Raw genomic sequence first — 19,349 nt, 5'->3', positions numbered from 1 at the left:
AAGAAAATTTCAACATTGTGTTAGATGATTTGCCCCATACCCCTGCACAATGTCTTTTATTTTCCTATTTCTTTACTCTTTTTAGACCTTTAAAGTTGCTGAGCTTTACTGCCTGAATATGTTGAGAGTCAGTGAATGACTGTCTTGTTTTCTCCTTTATTTAACCATGTTAGCTATGATGCTGCTGTGCTGTTGGCTCAGTCTTCTGTATGATGCTACTTTGGACAGATTTTTCAGGTATCAAACCTATATCATGTAGTTAGGAATTTCAAAGGAGGTGTGACTGTCTCCAGTTCGTCATATTGTTTTTGGATTCATCAAGTTTGTTCAGACATGTTTGATAAGAATGCGTCATAACGTTAAGATCATGGCAGTTGATAATTCTCAACTATGTGATAGACAATTTAGTTTGTTTTTGACAAGACATTAGCTTCAAAGTAATAAATGAACTGTAGTCTGATATAAATAAGTGATGAAGAGGACAAGATTATTTTTTAAAACATTAAAATCAGTGTGGTAAAAACTGTGTGAATACGGAGACGGAAAGTTAATGATTATTAAAGAACAATGAACAATGGATGCTGAATTATTTTGGAGATTTTAAAACCATGAGTTAATGATGACTGACATTTGAAATGTGTAATATCTACTGCATCTAGCTACAGCATACGTAGAAGACATGTTTCTCAGTGATTGTTAGTTTGTCAGTGAGCAGGGTTTAATGGATTGTGTCTTATGAATGTTGTCTGCCATTGTACCTGCACCAGCAGATACAAGATTTTGTAGAGGAATTTTATTGAATTGTGTGCCTAACATATAGACTGTCAAACAATAGTCTTGGGGTCCATTCTCTTCTGCCTGAGTTATGATCCTTCAACATGTGACAATTTGTTTTTTCAAGTTTAAACCAGTTCATTAGCTTATGTTATCTCCTTCCATTTACACAGTGATGTTTATTCATGTCTGGCTGTTTTTCTTTATTTTCTTTATATATGCAGTTCTCATGTATCATCTGATGTACTGTTATTTTATTATCTCACTTCAATATACAGTTGTTAGACAATAAGAATTCTAATAAAAATGAAACTGAAGTTGAAAAAGGTTTCATTTTTTTGTGCTCATTTATAATAAAATTGTCAGCTACATACTCTTATCTTTCACTGAAACCATTTCTTATCTTTGTCATTATGCTTTAAAACACTATAATTAACAGGTTCAAATACTTCCATTTTGCAAAGCTTGCCATTTTGTAATACCATATACATGCATGCAACTAAATACAAAAAAGGAGCATTTATTAACTTTTTTCTTATCGCCTTGTCTATATCATGTTTTCCCCAGTAAGTAACTCATGTCTATAATATGTTTTTTCTCATAAGCATCTAGGCAAATTTTATGTGTACCATGTCTAGCTCTGTCATATGCCCTCTGTGAGACTTACATGTGATTCTTTGCATGTAATCTCATCTGGAAAGGATTACCTGCCTGGTAATCTATGCCCCTGACAGTTCTGTGAGTGGCAATAAGGATAATAAACACCAAGGAAACTGTGAGGCAGTTTAAAGCTGAAATACATGAACTGCATTCTTTTGAATTTCTGGGTTGTTAAGGAAGCATATTTGAAAAATGGTTTGAAGGAAAATAAAACATTCATGGAATAACACCTGCATTCTTCCGTTCTGCCTGAGTTCCCAGTTTAACAGATGAGGTTGCTTTCGTTTTCTTTCACCAAAACTAGTTAACAAAAAATGTGTACACAACAGAACAACTGAGAAATAAGTGGTTATCTGCTCTTATGTATTTTTTCTGCTGTCTATCTGGGCAGCAAAATCATTTTGCACATTCAAAGATTCATAGGTTAATAGGTAAACCATAGGCAATCAATCTAAAGACCATTACAAGTCTAGCCAATAAAACATATTCATATGTTCCCTCCAACCTTGGGTAGCACAACACAACTCAAATGAGAAAGAATTTCAGAATGCCCATCCAGTTATCTAGGCTAAGTAGCATTTCTCAAACTATTGCAGGAAAGTCCCATGGGGAATCTTTGGTCCCTGTCCCTTCTACCTGTGAAGGTGATAGGACTGTAGGAAAATATTGGTCTAATACAAACTCAGTCATGCATTATACAATCTTAATGATACCCTCTTTTGATGTAGCGCTGAGATAATAGCTGATACTAGGGACCCTACAGTATAATGAGGCAGAGAGGCTGCAGTGAGGTATACCACCTGAGGTTATATATCAAGCTGATCAGAACAGATTAATCAAGGCCTTGAGTATGAGAAGAGCTTATGCACATCATTTAGGCTGCACAGATGAAAACACTACCACTCTGAAATATAGCAATAAACATTTTACAGTAGTCTGAAAAATGTGGACAAACTGCTTGTAAGTCATCAGGCAACTGATCAGCTTAGTAAAAATGTATACCTTAGCTACAACTGCAAGGAATTACATAAAATGCTGTGTAAATTCTGCAGGATGTATATAGTCATTATGATGGAATGATTTCCATTTGTATCCCTAAGACACATTTATGAATTATTTTATTATGTATATTAAGTAAATCCAGCTTATAATGGTAAATTAAATCAGTCATTTTGATATGGCATTCAAAATATGAATAAGCAGTAACTTTTATAGTAGCGACTGTTTTCACTCATAAAGCAATGTTAATGCATCATGTATAGTTCTATGTATATATGTATGTATCTATGCATTTTTCATTTTTTTATTTTTGCCATTATTGTTGACCCTTTCCCTGCTATCTGTCTAACCATTCTAGAACATCCACAGCCCTTGTCTTCCCACCATCACCCATCCTTTCACCCAACTGAAGGAGGATAATCTCCCCTACTAAAAGTGCTGTCTTATCACCTCCATATTAAAGATCAACTTAGGTTCATTGCAGAAGGAACTGGATTTTCCTTGAATATCTTTCTCCTGCACCTATGCACTTCAGTGAACAATGAGAGGTACATCAGTCCCATACTATTTCATCCATTTATAATTGATCTACATATGTTGCCTTCATGGTGCATAAGCTGAATGTTACATTGCATCTAGTATTAGCGTCTGGTCTCTAGCAGGGTATGATTCTGTAGTACAGAGCTCTGGCACATTCTTTCAGTGAAGGATAACCAGCCAGCTAGAGCTTAGTCCTAATTATTCTGGCTGATATGTGACGCAGTGATTACACTGATTAAACTCTGGCCTCCTCTACTGTAATCAGTACTGAAACCAGTATAACAGTAGAAATACAATATATATATATATATATATATATATATATATATATATATATATATATATATATATATATATATATATATATATATATATATATATATGGTTCTACCTGACATGGTCGACATCTCATATGACTGAAAGCTCACATGGTCGACAGTTCATTTGATCGACATGCATTTTAGGTGGGGGGCTTCGCCCCCCACACCCCCCAATGTGGGGGGCTGTGCCCCCCCCCCTAACTATATATATCAACTCCAAGGTCGCACAACATTGGGGAGGGGGGCAATTACATGTCGATCAAATGAACTGTCGACCATGTGAGCTTTCAGTCAAATGAGCTGTCGACCATGTCAGGTAGAACCATATATATATATATATATATATATATACATACATATATATATATATATATATATATATATATATATATATATATATATATATATATATATATATATATATATATATATATATATATATATATTTTTTTTTTTCTTTTTTAAACAGGTAGCCAGATTGATGCAACAGACTATTTTCAGGCATAACTAGAAATATAGACCAAAATAGATGTAGAACAATAGGTCACATCTTCTTGCAAAAATAGCATAACAATGAACATGAATTGAGTTTCCAAAATGGCTGCACATTAAGTAACAGCTTAATTCTAGCTCTCCCAGTGTGAAAACATAAACTTACCAAAGGAAACCAGTCATACTTCTCAACCTCTTAGTGCAAGAAAATCTGGACAAAGTCTCACAGAATGGGGGACAAAGGCCCAAAAATAAAGATGGATTTTAAATATTGCTCCTATAAACTTAGAAAGTTACTATAATAACAGGATTTGTCTTCATGTGTTTTTTTGATCGATATGAAGTCTTAAACACAAATGTATATCATTATTTAGTAATGTCTATCCTCAGATCATCTCAGTGATTTGCCGGAAAATCACAAATTTTATGATGAGCAGACTAAAAATATAAAACAAAAATCTGGACAGTCTGTGAAAATCTGGACAGCTGAGAGGTATTAAGCCAGTGGAGCAAGTGGAGCATCTGAAGCTCTAAACAACACCTCTTAGAAATCTATAAGTCCAGTAAAAATATACGCAAACTTCTCTCCAATCACTCTATTGCAAAGGCTTCGAATAAACTATGCCTTGGTTTAAGAACTATCTCTAATACTAACTGCTTCAAAAAAACTCGAAAAGAAATCCTACTAAACTGTTGGTCCTGCTTATGCCCCGATCTGACTTAATCTACCCTCGCCTCCACTATACTTCCAGCTTCCACCTCCAAACATATTCCTCTCTATATGTTACCTTCCTCCATATAATTCCTGCTCTAATTCCAAACAATTGTTTTGATTACAAACATCTAACATTGTATAAATGTTACAGTCTACTAGTGAATTTTCTTGTTAAATTCTTGTATGTAAATATATCTAATTACTTGTATTCTCTGTGTTGTAAATGTACGTAATTACTTTTATGCAGTGTGTTATTATGTCATAGTATTTTCATATGTTTATCTCTATTATTTATACAAGAGGATCTTTTTCTCAATGGGCCTCCACTGAAAAAGGGTTGTTGCCCAGTCGGACTAACCCAGTCAACAAATGTCAAAATAAATAAATAAATGTATATTTCTGGGTAAATTTCAATAACTGGCTAGTAAATGCACTGCCTGGATGCCAGAAAAAAAGAAATACAGAGGACCTGAAAGAAAATCAGCTGTAAAAGGTGAGGAAAAACACTGACTAGGAAAAGTACTGCAGCTGTTCAACGAAAAGCAGTGCAAGCTCTAGACATGACTTGCAGCAACCTAGACTAAAGTATAAGACAACTGCATACAGACTTGGTTAAAACAAATGAAACACTGCTGGAGTATATCAGCTCAAACAACAAAAGGCTGGAAAAATGGAAGAAGCTTTAAACAGATATTCAGATGAGGTGATAAAACTGAAAAAAAAATCAGAGGTCAAAATGAAGAAAAGGCTAGATGAATATCAGACTGCTCAAAAAGAGATGTTTTGAAAAATAAATAGAATTAGAGGACAAAACATGTAGGGAAAACCTGAGATTTCCTGCTGTACCAGAGAAGCTGGAAGGAACATACTGTATTAATTTTATAAAAGCACAAATAAGCAACTGGACTGGTATTCCACAGCACGACTTGTTAAATGAAAGGGCACATCATGTGTATACTCCAAACCTGGCTATGAGAACGCAACCTAGACCTTTAATAGTAAAGATGCAATCCTACCAGCAGAAGGAGTTGATTCTGATAAAACTGTGGCAGAAAGGCAAAATACTAAAAGTGGGAGACAGCAGAGGGTTTGTGGAGAATGATTATTCATTATACACCCGGTACAAGAGGAGTAAATTTATTCCACCATTCAGGGACTGTTGAGAAGCAGGCATGAGATTCAAACTGCTGTACTCAGCTATCTTTAAAATATTTGTCCCTGGAGGGACAAAATCATTTTTTTGTTGAAGTACATGTTAATGATGAAATACAAAAGCTTGTCCAACAAAAAGTGAGCTGTGAAACAGAAGAAGATTCTGATTCTTGTTCTTCTGGTAATAAGGATCACAGAGAGATTGTGTCAGTGAAATCTTTTCCAATGTTTCAATCGAAAATGCTTGACAGAAGGAAAAAAAGCACAACAATCGGCTTGAAGAATCAAGAATACACTGGAAGGGATTTGAGAGATGGAGACGAACAGAAATAAAACCAGTAATTTGAAAATTGACAAATATGGGATTACAGTGCAATAATTATATTTATGAAACATGACAAAACAAGAAAATCTGGAAATCCTGGACTCTTCAACTTTGTTAAACTTGTAGGGGACTCTAAAGCATATGGCCTTCTTCATGTCACTAATGTTCAGAAAAAAATACTTAGGAGAGGGAAAGAGGAGGGAGAAAGTAAACTGCAAGTAAAACAAATGTTTTTCTTAATGGTACTATTTTTATAGTACGTAATTTTCTTTGCACGCTATAAGGTAATGTTTTCTTAGTTATGTTTAAGTGTAATGGGGATACTCATGTAAATAGGTGCCACTGTTTTTTTTTTTTTCTTTTTTTCTTTCTCCCTTCTTCTCTCTTTCTCTTTGTTCAGTTTTAAAAAGTCTGGTTAAAAGAACATGACAAAAGAAAAACTACTGTGCTGTTTCTCATTCTTGTATAGGGGAATGACTAGATTAAGGCCCTTAGCTTGATCTAGTAACACATTTTAAGAGAAAGCAAGTCAACGAAAAAGATTATAAAATATTATAAGTCGTTTTTCTAGCAAATAAATGTATGCTTAGTAGTAACTCTGCATCTGGTCCCCATGTCTCCAGGAAACAAGCTGATAAAGAGAAATGGCTATAAGATAAATTTATCTGAAAGCATTCAAGTATTTACTCAGATGGGAGAGCTATAATGAAAAGATAAAACCAGAGTTCACTTAGTTGAAGCACAGGCTGCACCATGTGTCTTAGCATGGATAACCTTTCTTTTAGGATAAATCAAGTATGTGAGTGTGGTTGTCAGTTTGGAACATTTGTTGCTATTAGGAGGATAAAACTTCAATGTTTGAAGATGTACATAGTTTTCTGTGTTATTGTTAAGTTAATAGGTTTTAGGGGGGTATGGGGGTGGGTTTTTTGACGGCTTTTGATAAAACAAAAGGTTTTGCAAGATGTGACATAGGGTCAAATGGATATGACAAGAAACAACTGAATAAAAGATCAACCTACCAAACAGTGTATGCATGTAACATAAAAAGTGGAGCTAGACATTTAACAAAAACAAAAAGCTTTTATACGTAAAAGGTAGTAGTAATAACTGTTTAATACAGTGAGGCTTTCTGTAATGTCTTTAAACATCAATGGTCACAGATAAATATAAAAACAAAACAAGAAGTAAACTATATTAAAAGATGTAGGGGTGCAAATAGTTATGCTACAGGAGACACACTTGTAAAGAACTGAACATGTGAATTTGATAAACAAAAGTTTTCAGGATGGTTATTCAGAAGAATACCCGGGACAAAGAAAAGAAGACTACTTATATTAATTGTAAGAAGAGCTCCAGTAGTGATAGAAGAAGATAAAAAAGAGAATAATGGCATATTTGCAGTACTAAGGGCTACTGGCAAGGGAGGAGGATTACACTGGCATGTATTTATATTACCACTAAAACTGTTATAATGAAGCTTAAGAAAATTCTGGGAGAAATAATCAGCTTTCAGTAAGGACTATTACTTATAGGTGGGGACTAGAATTTGATTTGAAACAGTGAAGATGTGTCTGGGAGGCCCAGAATGGAAAATATAGCACAGGAGGGTAGATTTTTTTGAAAAACTTCATGAAAATATTTGACATGGAAGATGTGAATTCACTATTAGGAGTTTGGAGTGAATTTGTATATTATTCCCCAAGATACAAAACTGAGCTAGGCTAGTCATATTTTACATTTCACTGGAACATGTGCATTTACTTGAAGGTCTTGATACATACCCAATAACTATTTTATATCATGCTCCAATAATAATTAAAATAAAAATACAGGGTAATGAAATAAAAATGAGACACTGGAGCTTTCTTACCTATCTGTTGAAAAGAGAGGAATTTAAGGAATGGGTAGAGGAAATTATTCAGGGACTATTTGAAGGATAGAAAATTCTTCTGAAAATATAGTTAGGGAGTGGGATGAAATTAAAGTGGAGTTTAAAAATAGGGTAGAAATAAAAGAAAGGGAGATATGTTTAAGAAGTAACAAGAATTACTTAGAGGGAATGGCAAATGTTAAAGTATTGCAAAATAGGGGGACTCTCACAGAACAAGAAGAGCAGCAACTGCAGAATGCTAAGCATAAAATAAGGGATTGCCTTGATAATTTGCATGAGTTTAAAAAGTTTCTGTTTAGCAACTGTTTTTTGATAATAACTCTAGAGCATAAAGACTTTTAGCACAGTGACTCAAGCAACTGAAAGTAGAAAGGGCTGTTGCCAAGTTAAGGCAGCTTATAACAAGGAAGAATACAAGAGATCCTGTAGAAGTATATTTTGGAAATTCTATGAAAGACTGGATAAAGCAGAGAAATATAAAAATCAATATAAGGTACAAATGGAAATGTTTGTACAAATGGAAATGTTTATGAAGAATTAAATATGCCAAGGTTAAAGGTAGTCATGGTTCAATTACTAACAGTTAAGATAGTAGGAGATGAGATAAAAATGGTGATGTATAACCCATCTACAGGAAAGTTCCCAGGAATAGATGTTATTCCTGTAGAAGTTTGGAAGTTAGAGTGGGGAAACTGATAAAGATCTGGGAGGTTTTGCTTAACAGTGTTTTAAGAGGGGAAGTACCAGCATTCTGGAAGAAAGCAGTGGTGACTATAATATCTAAAGAGGGTAAAGATCCATCAGATACAGCTTCATGCAAGCCTGTTTCAATACTAAATCATGATTATAAAGCATTTATGTCTATAATGGCTAAAACAATAGCAGATCTGATGCCAAAATTGATAAATATGTAACAATGTGGTTTTGTAGAGGGGAGGCAAACAGAGCACTGATGATCCAGAGGGAAACAGAAGGTAAGAAAATACCACTGTTGTTGGTGGGTCTTGATGCAGACAAAGTATTTGCAGAGTAAGCTGGGACTTTATAAGTAGGACAATGGAAGCATTTGCATTCCCTGATAAAATTATAGGGTTGATTAGAATGATATAAGAGGGATCAGAAGTGAAAATTAAAGTGGGTGGGTTCCTCACTGGTAATTTCTTCTTGAGCAGAGGAACCAGGGGTGTCCTATTTCCATTTTGTTATTTGCATTATATTTAGAACCACTGGCAAATAAGGGACTCGGAATGAATTCAAGGATATAATTGGTATGGCAGTCAAGAAAAGTCAATTTACAGATGATATTACTTTATACCCAATAAAATCAGAAAATTACATTACAGTGCTGTGGGACATTTTGAAACAATTTCAAATCTTTTTGGGATACAAAATTAATGAAGCTAAAATAAATGCAATAGTGGTAAATTATGCACCCATACACAAATTGGTTCAGCAATATCTATATTTACAGAGACATGATAAAATTAAGTATTTAAGAGTATAAATTAAAAATGATTCTAGTGTAGCAGCTAAGTATATGTGGGAAGAGACTAAACAAAAGATAATACAAAAACTGAGAAACTGGATGTTCTGTTATATGGCTATGGATATAAGATACAAGCATTTACAATGTTTTAGTACCGTTAATCATATACACAGATCAGACATATTTTTGTCAACCAAAGGAGAACTTGTGGATACCCATTAATAAAGAGCTGAATAAATTTATCTGGGAGGGGAAGATGGCAAGACTCAAGTTGGATAAGTTGATTCTTGCAATGGAACAATGCAGATTGGAATTACCTGATTTGAAGGGGCATTTCAGAGCTACACAGTTAAGGCTACTATACACATCAAAAGCAGAAACTTATAATTCAAAGTGGAAAATGATGATGAAACAGAGGGGAAGCTCAAGAAACAAGGAGAGATTGGTATGTTGGATGCAGACCTTTAAGGGGAATAACAATAATCTTACAGAATATTATTTTCATAAAGTAGCAGAAAATATTCTAAGAGCTAAGACAACACTGGAATGGAGAAAGGAGATTCTGCCAATAGGAATGACTGCAATTAGGGATACAGACAGTAGGTAGGAGGGGACTGGAATTTATTGGAGAAAACTGGCAATGGAACCAAGGTATTGGGAGCAAATAACTAGAGAGGGAAAGGTAATAGAATGGGAAGATGTCAAGAATTTATTTGGACTGTAGGTTAGAGACTGCCTTCCCTATCAACGATTGATATCAGAGTATAGGCAAACAGAAATAAATAGGTGGGTCCTAAATGAAAGACCAGCACAAGTAGAGATTTTAGTAAAATCTAGAACAGAAGCTGCTGTTAAAAAAATAAATAATTAGTAGAACATATAAAATATTGCATGATAAGTATAAGAATCAATCAGAGGAGATTAAAAAAGATTTGAAAGAGAGATTGGATAAACAATTCACAAAGAAACAATAGGGGGATATATGTCTGTCTCCCAAATATGCAACAAAATCTAGAGGATTTAGCATTTTTGCTTGGAAATGTTTACACAGATACTTTTAGACCCCAAGCTGACGCCAGAAAAATGTTCCTCAGGTAGACACTAAATGTTGGAGGTGTAATGGGTAAGAAGGAAGTAATTGGGAACATTTTTTTCTGGAAGTGTAATGAGTTGGCAGACTTTAAGGATTCCCTTCAAATAACTCTATCAGAGATAATGGGTGAGGAAATTGGTGTAACTAGGAAAATGATTACATGTTACAGTACATATATTTAAATTTAGCAATTTGTTTCAAATGTATGAAATGAAGTCTAATGTAGATTATATTAAGTGATTTTAATAACCATAGAATAGTGAAACAGTATGCGTTATCACTATAATTAATTAAATATACATGATTTAGTTGCATATTTACAAATTATATATATATATATATATATATATATATATATACATATATATAGGAATAATTTATGAATGCATTTAGAATTTTAGGGTTGCCTTGATTATGTTTTTATTTATATTTATATTTATTTTTTCCTTATGTATTTAATTTTACAGTATGAAATTGTCATAAATGTCTGTTTTTTAAAGATTCAACACCGGTACATAAGTACGTTTTTAGGTATATATCTTTAAGGCTGCTTAGTATTGCTTAGTATTTAACAATGATTAACTGATAATGTTTAATTGATTAATTTATGCGATTTGTTAACCACATGGTTTTAATTAAGTATAAAAGGATATGTAGTGTTTTTGTTATTTGTCTGATGAAGTCGAGTCACTGTACTGGATGGAAAATGCTTCACGTTATTAAAGCCTTTTGTTTATGTTCTCCAGTACCTTCATTGTTCATATTGCCAAGGTGGTTAGAAAATCCTTCTATGTGGCCCACCTAATCACAAAAGGGTTCGCATCTAGAACAAAAGAGGTTATTGTGCCTCTCTACTCATCACTCATTAGACCTATCATAGAATACAATGCCCCATTTGAGATGTACCTTACAAGACACCTGCAACAGCTGGAAAGACCACAAAAGTACCTCACCAAGAGGATTACTGGCCTTAAACAGATGCCCTATGCAGCCCGACTCAAGAACTCCAGCTGTACTCAGTTGCATACCGCTTACTCAGAGGTGATCTCTGCCTGACATACAAGGCCATGTCCAACTCAGAATTGATAGACATGCTTCACCTAAAAAAACAAATCCCAGGGAGCCACACACTCTAGAGATATAAACCTCACCACAATGATAAATAGGACATGCTGGATGGATAGATTCCTGTCCCAGAGACACCCCATGCTTTGGAACAGGATTCCAATATATATCAGGCAGAGCCCCCTCACTAACACTCTTCAAGAGAAGCCTTGACGGGTGGATGGGAAACAGAAAATGTACCCCGGGGATCACTGCAGTGGCTCTGCTGGACAGTGGAGCAGGGAACTAATGGCTCTGCTGGACCAAGGCACAGGGAACTAATCTAAGGGGGTGACGAAAGCCAACACATTCTGGCTAGGCTTATAAATGCCCTTGGGCAGATAGCCTAGTACTTACCTATAAACCTATGAACCTATATATGTATGATTGCCTATGTCATAAGTGATAATTTAATAAAGATGTTTCTTGCTAAAAAAGGAACATGAATTCTTAAGCACTAAATAAAAGTCTGAAAGCAGAATGACATTTATTTCAGGTAACAGTAGGTCAACCTATATGAGGACAAAAGTTCCAAGGTGATAAAACATCAGTTTGTAGGAAAGCCATCCATGTCCATCATAATATTTATTATATAATGTATGTAGATCCACTAGATGTCCTAAAAACTACAATGCTCAAATCAGAATTCCTTGCTAAAGAGCTGTCTTAACTGAAAGCTTGAATACACATACTCTTGAAATATATGAAGTTGAGCTCATACTGTTTACGAGCAACTACACCAACATAAAACTCCAGAAAAGCATTTTTTCAAGCCTCCATGCACTCTAAACCCATTTACTTTATTATTCTCACTCCGAGGTCAATGCAAGTCAGCAAAGCATGACCAGTAACACACACATAAAAAAACATTTTGTTGTTCCTCAAGGAGGTTGCAAGCTTGGAGAGCAAAAAAATAATTCAAGCTTTGCAATATTATTCCTATAAGGAGCACACAAGCAACTTCAGATAAGCAACTATAACTATACTTATAAGCTCAAGCAACTATCGTTATCATCATCACCATCGTCATCACCATTATCATCACTGTTGTTATCACCATTATCATCACCATCGTCGTCACCATTATCATCACTGTTGTCATCACCATTATCATCACTGTTGTCATCACCATTATCATCACCAGCGTCATCACCATTATCATCACTGTTGTCATCACCATTATCATCACTGTTGACATCACCATTATCAACACTGTTGTCATCACCATTATCATCACTATTGTCATCACCATTATCATCACTGTTGTCATCACCATCATCAACATCACTATCATCACCATCAAGCAGCTAATAACACCTTGGAGAAATGTTTGACTATGCAACTCCACGTGCATTTTCTACATTACTTGTCCTTGTCTTATCGTTGTTGTCTCACTCCACAAAAATACAAGTTATTTCTTTTTTCATTATAACTTATTCCAAGTTCACTCCATCTTAAACATACTCTTTGCTTCAAGTCATAATTCTCTACTATGATTTCACATGCTACACCCATGTGAGTAAATTGGAAGTCATAATTAATATGGCTTCAGGAAGAAAAATCAATATTTAAAGATGAATTTGCCTACAGAAAAGGTTTTATTTAATGCATTGATAATGTGCAAGATGGGAATACCTAGTTTAAGACAAAAAAAAAAGTTTAACCATGTTTCTGTGTAATTCTTTTGGGAAAGTTATACATGAAGTTCCATCACTCCTTCATACCTCCTTGTGTTGAAAACAGAACTCACTGGTTGCTTCAGTGGAAGAGGAGAGGAGAGATGTTAATAAGTAAAAACTGTAAGAATGACCCTGCTAAGTCAGATGCTTCATTGTACAATCTATTAAACCTCCTGCAGTGGAGGCCCATAGGATCTATGCAAATACCCCCCTTAATAATATACCAGTGATACAGCTACTGACATATCACACTGATAAAAGGAGAGTTAACCAGGAAGAGGAGGTTTACAAACCAGTTAGAAAGAGAAAAAAAAACAGTCTACAAGAGTTTTGCTTTCCCTAAACAACGTCCTGCTTTTCTGCTCTTTCTAATTAAATTTAAGCTGATGTCTGCAGTGTTCTTTGCAAAGGTGTCACTCACAAACTGTTTCACATGCTACCTCAGTTTAGCAAACGTTCTGAAAGTAACAAAATGTGATTGGTCAAACCACAGAAATATCAAACTGGTAAATATTCAATATCACAAAACAAATCAAGAATGAACAAAGATGCTTTACAAACTAGAATCATGTTGCACTGAAGATCACTTCCACCTACTATCCCAAATTTTCTGACTAAACCACCAACCACCTTTTAGTATTTTCAAAGGCTGTCTTCACTGCATTCATCTTGTTCATTTGGCAGGTTGGTTGACGGGCTTGATCAATTATATTGATCTACAGCACTTGGGGGAAACAAGATACCAACATTGCAAAGACATCTACTAACCTAATGGTAAGTAACATACACACTGCAATCACATGAATGCACATACATGCACACATGCATGCACATAAATACATGGGCAGGCACACACTCATGCACACACACATACACACAAGCACTCAATCCACACATTATTCAACAACCACATAACTCAAAACAAACAGAAAACACAGAGAACACTATTAATATGGGGGGAGGAAGTCACAAATCTTCCAAGGGTGGCATGTTCCTTGTACCCCTCCCCCCAAAACGTATATAATCAGCTCTGAGAGCACATTTGCAGCATAATACTACATTTGTTATAAACTAAAATGCAAAATGTCACAACCCTGCTTAGAAACATAACAACCCCCATGTCACAGCTCCAGTAAAAGAAGTCAAGTTAGGGCATTTCAGAATAGAGCTTGTTACCACATAATAGGGTTTGTTGTTAGAGCGTGCTCTGTCTGATAAAATGCAAAGCAGAACCATACATCTCTAGTCAGGTAAGTACTTCAATGCTAAATGCTGCTTTCTAGAATTATTACAACACAAACATGCACACATATGGACACACACACCCACACACACACACACACACACACACACACACACACACACACATGTAAAGACACTTACTGACAGACAAATACAGATTCAGACAAGGGCAAACCCACATTCAGAGAAGGTCACAAAGCCACACAGTGTCACATGTACATACACGCAGATTTTCAGTCATACCATTGACTATTATCTAGGTATTTCTACAAGTACAGTATGTGAAATAGTTCATTATAAACAAACAAACAAGTGAAGGGGCTACCGTTTCTTAACAAATACCAAGAAATAAATAAATAAAGCCATTCTTTAAATTACAAAGGTGCACAGTAAAAATCAGCAAAAACACAGAACCCATTTTCGAAGTGCAATAATGCCTTCCAAGCCTGTCATTATAGAAAAAAATCAGCTCATTTCGCAGTGTCCGACCATCTCTCTACGGTGTCATGCCTCAGAATACCTGCGGGATGTCTATTATTTCCCTATAAGGCCTGCCATCCGAAATATTATTGCTTACATAACAGTCATCATAACATATTGTCAGACAATCAGGATTACAGGTCCATAACTTCTATTTTGTACTTCATTTGATTGACAGCATAGCAAAAGCAGCATCCCCCGATTCACTTTTGTTATACAGAGTAAATTTTCTTTTCACTAATTCCACTGGTTCCAATGCATTTCCTACAGTCTGGTGGCTTAGAAGTATAGCCCATTTTAGATAGCCTTTCAGTGAAATGTTTTAGCACTGTAGGTAGCGAAATAATAATTTTATTATACTACTGCCAGACATTTATTTATTTGCTAAAAATAAGGAAAAATCTTACCCATTGATTTGATCAACGTGTTTTAACTGCAGTAAGACACATTTTCTTATTATTGCGTTTCACCAGTGAAAGTACACAAAACCCAGAATAAGCATAACTGTATGAATAATCATTATGACAACCATATACATGTTTTCTCAGGGTAATATAAGAGCATCATAATATAAAGAGGATAGAGGTCCTAGTGTGAATGCTGAAGTACAGCTTAGTCTGTTTTCACTGTGGTTATACTATTGTAGCTCATGTGAAAATTGTGCTTTACTTTAATTTATTATAAGCAGCATAGATAAGAGTCTGGGCAGGGTTCAGGATTGTTTGTTATGGCTGTCCTTTTTCCTATACACTTATTTGTACCCAGCTGCATCTTGTTAACTAACTCATATTTGTGTTTTGAAAATTAGGTTTTATTATTTTGTGCCACATTAACTGAAATAGTTCCTTTTTGTTCTAAAGTAAAAGTCGAATAAAATAAGCTGAGCAAATGACTGTCTCTGACTGACCACAGGGATTGCTGGTGCCTGCTATTGGTGCTGTGAATGGAAGGTTCCAGCTCTGCCTAACATAGCCATGTCTTTACATGGAAATACCATGTCATAACCAACCTTTACATGGAAATGCCATGTCATAACCTACCTTTACATGGAAATGCCATGTCATAACCTACCTTTACATGGAAATGCTCATCAAGAAGTATATTGCCTGGTTTCAGATCCAAGTGAAGTAAGGGAGGTTTCATGCTGTGAAGGAAGTTCATACCCAATGCAATTTCATGGATAAGCTGGAACTTCAGAGACCAGCTCATCTGCTGAGAGGCAAGTTGTTTCTCCAAAGACCCATTGTCCATATACTCCATTACTATCCCCTCAGGACTGTCACAAATTCCATAAATTGGCACCACATGTTGAAATTTAATCTTCTCCATCTTTTCTGCTTCTTCCATCAGGCACTGAAGGCTTTTTCTGAAAAAGAATAAGCAGCTACATAAGCAATACGACACAGATACAGGGACAATGGAGATCGAATGAGAACACATTAGGCTAAGAATAAGCAGCTACATAAGCAATACGACACAGTTACAGGGACAATGGAGATCGACAGAGAACATGTTAGGCTAAGAATAAGCAGCTACATAAGCAATACGACACAGATACAGGGACAATGGAGATCGAATGAGAGCACATTAGGCTAAGAATAAGCAGCTACATAAGCAATACGACACAGTTACAGGGACAATGGAGATCGACAGAGAATACGTTAGGCTAAGAATAAGCAGCTACATAAGCAATACGACACAGATACAGGGACAATGGAGATCAAATGAGAACACATTAGGCTAAGAATAAGCACTACATAAGCAATACGACACGTTACAGGGACAATGGAGATTGAATGAGAACACATTAGGCTACGAATAAGCAGCTACATAAGCAATACAACACAGTTACAGGGACAATGAAGATCGACAGAGAACATGTTAGGCTAAGAATAAGCAGCTACATAAGCAATATCACACAGCTACAGGGACAATGGAGATCGACAGAGAACACGTTAGGCTAAGAATAAGCAGCTACATAAGCAATACGACACAGTTAAAGGGACAATGGAGATCGACAGAGAACACGTTAGGCTAAGATTAAGCAGCTATATAAGCAATATGACACAGTTACAGGGACAATGGAGATCGACAGAGGACACGTTAGGCTAAGAATAAACAGCTACATAAGCAATATGACACAGTTACAGGGACAATGGAGATTATTTATTTATTATTTTATTTTATTTTACATTTGTTAACCGGGCTAGTCTGGCTGGATACATGTCCATTTTCAGCAGAGGCCCGAGGAGAAAAGCTCCACTATCAGAATAAGACAATACATTTCAAAGACATTACTAAATAAATCAATTTTAAAAAAAGTGTACAGAGACAAAATACAGTTTGCCTGGACTAATTTAAGTAGATAACAAACAGAGTTCAGATTATGTGGCTAAGGAGATAAGCTCAGGCATAAAAATACAAAGTTGAGTTAAAGGATATCACTAGTCAAGCTAAATAATTTAATCATCGGTCAGTAGGCTGGAAGACAGATTAGGTAGTTTGCAGAGGGAAAGAAACTGTTGGTATCAAGTGTTAAAAGAGCAAGTTAGAAGGTATAACAGGTAGATTGGTAGTTAAAGCTGTAGGAAAAGGGAAAAAAGATAGATAGAAATTGGGGATAGAATATAGTTTTGTTGGGTAAAAGTATTAAAACATAGTTAAAGGTTATGAAAGTCAAGTTGAAAAGGAGAGTGAGGAAACAGGATAGAGATGAAATGCTAAGGTAGTAGGATAAAGATGGTCAAGGAATGGCTGGAAAGAGAATAGAGAGAGGATGGCTATAAGGTGAAGTAGGCAAAAGATTGGAGAAAAGAGTGAAGGTCCAGTGAAGGGGGCTGAGGATGTTAGTCTAGGTAAGAGAGGGAGTGGAAAGAATTACACAAGTAGCAGACTGGAGAGAGTAATGAAGAGTACTGTGCTCAGTCAGGATTGGAGCAGGGGCATAGCCAGTGAATTAGTAGGTGGGTTTTCATCTGTTTTTTGAAAAGGTGACATGAGGTTAGGAGGTCAGTTCAATGGGAAGTTTATTCCAGTGAGAACCGATAGTGTTTGCAAATAGGGAATCACCTGATTTGTTATGAGATTTCAAAGTAGTAACTAGTAGCTTGTTGGCTGATCTGAGTGTCGTGAGATTTTTATAAGGTGTGATAAGTTTATTTAGTATGGGTATATTGGAGGGGTAATGAAGAATTTTGAAAGTGATGATTAGTTGTTGTAGGAGTATAAGGTTCGGGAGTTCAAGCCAGTTGAGTTTCTTTAAGTTAAGACAGTGGTGAGTTTGGAAAGGTGAGCCAGTGGCAAATCTGGCTATACTGTGGTAGGCAGTATTCAGTTTCTGAAGATTGGCTTTAGATAAGTTGACAAAGGAGGGGGAGGCGTAAGTTAATGTAGAGATAAGGTGAGTTTGGGCAAGGGCTACTCGGGAAGTTGTAGTGAGATAGGGCTTTAGCCTGTATAGGGCACCAATCTTTTTATTGACAGTCTTGATAGTTAAATCAATGTGATAGTCAAAATTTAGCTGGTTATCTATGGTGACGCCTAGGAGTTTAGTGCAGTTGTCAGGTTTGATGACAGTGCCATTACAGGATGTTATAGAAAAAGAGATAGGGGTGGATTTAGAGGTAGGGGTAAAGAGTAGTAGTTTGGTTTTTTTGGGATTAAGGAGGAGACAGATATGTTGAAACCAATTTTCTGCTGCAGTAAAGACTACTTGGGTAGTGGAGTGGAGTTCTGCTGGGGTAGAGGCAGAGCAGATGAGAGTGGAATCATCTGCATATTGTATACATGTGGATGTTGGTAGGGAATTGGGCAAATTATTGATGAAAATGGAGAAAAGTAGGGGGCCTAGGATAGATCCTTGTGGGACTCCAATAGTAACAGGGAGTTGAGTGGATAGATGGCTGTCCCAAAGGACAGCTTGTTTTCTATTAGTCAAATAAGAGTTGAACCACTGTAATGCTTGAGAATCCAGTGATAGAGATTTTAAGGTATCGAGGAGAAGTTGATGGTTGACCATATCAAATGCTTTTGAGAGGTCGAGAAATAGTGCAGATGAGAACAGGTTTCTATTTCGATTTTTATTTATAGTGTCAGAGAAGGAGAGAAGGGCAGTAGTAGTGCTGTGGTAGGGTCTAAAACCATGTTGAGAGTCTACAAGCAAGTTGTTATTTAAGAGATAATTTAGAAGTTGATGGTGAATACAGCGTTCCATTATTTTGGATAGAGGCGATAGAAGGGCAATAGGTCTAAAATTGGATAGTTCGTTAGAGTTTCCTCCTTTATGGAGTGGAATAATATGGGAGATTTTCCAGCAGGATGGGATTTTGGATTCTGTTATGGTTCTGTTTATTAAGATGGATACTGGGTAGGCTATTTCGTTTGCAGCTAGCTGA

At 35.8% G+C, this 19,349-nt stretch overlaps 1 protein-coding gene across 1 annotated transcript in view; it reads right to left on the bottom strand.

The window, feature by feature from the left end:
- The window catches only part of ANKK1 (ankyrin repeat and kinase domain containing 1), a 474,688-nt gene that overhangs the window by 390,753 nt on the left and 64,586 nt on the right, over nt 1-19,349 (bottom strand). The window contains exon 2 of the mRNA XM_044081064.1: nt 16,027-16,321. Within this exon, the coding sequence (XP_043936999.1) occupies nt 16,027-16,321 (295 nt within the window). The remainder of the gene's footprint in view (nt 1-16,026; nt 16,322-19,349) is intronic.

Source organism: Protopterus annectens, chromosome 8.part0, assembly GCF_019279795.1.
Source record: "Protopterus annectens isolate FY-2018-M chromosome 8.part0, PAN1.0, whole genome shotgun sequence".
In the NCBI taxonomy this organism is placed as follows: Eukaryota; Metazoa; Chordata; order Ceratodontiformes; family Protopteridae; genus Protopterus; species Protopterus annectens.
Note: the sequence above shows the minus strand (reverse complement) of the source record. Positions and strands in the feature narration are given on the sequence as shown.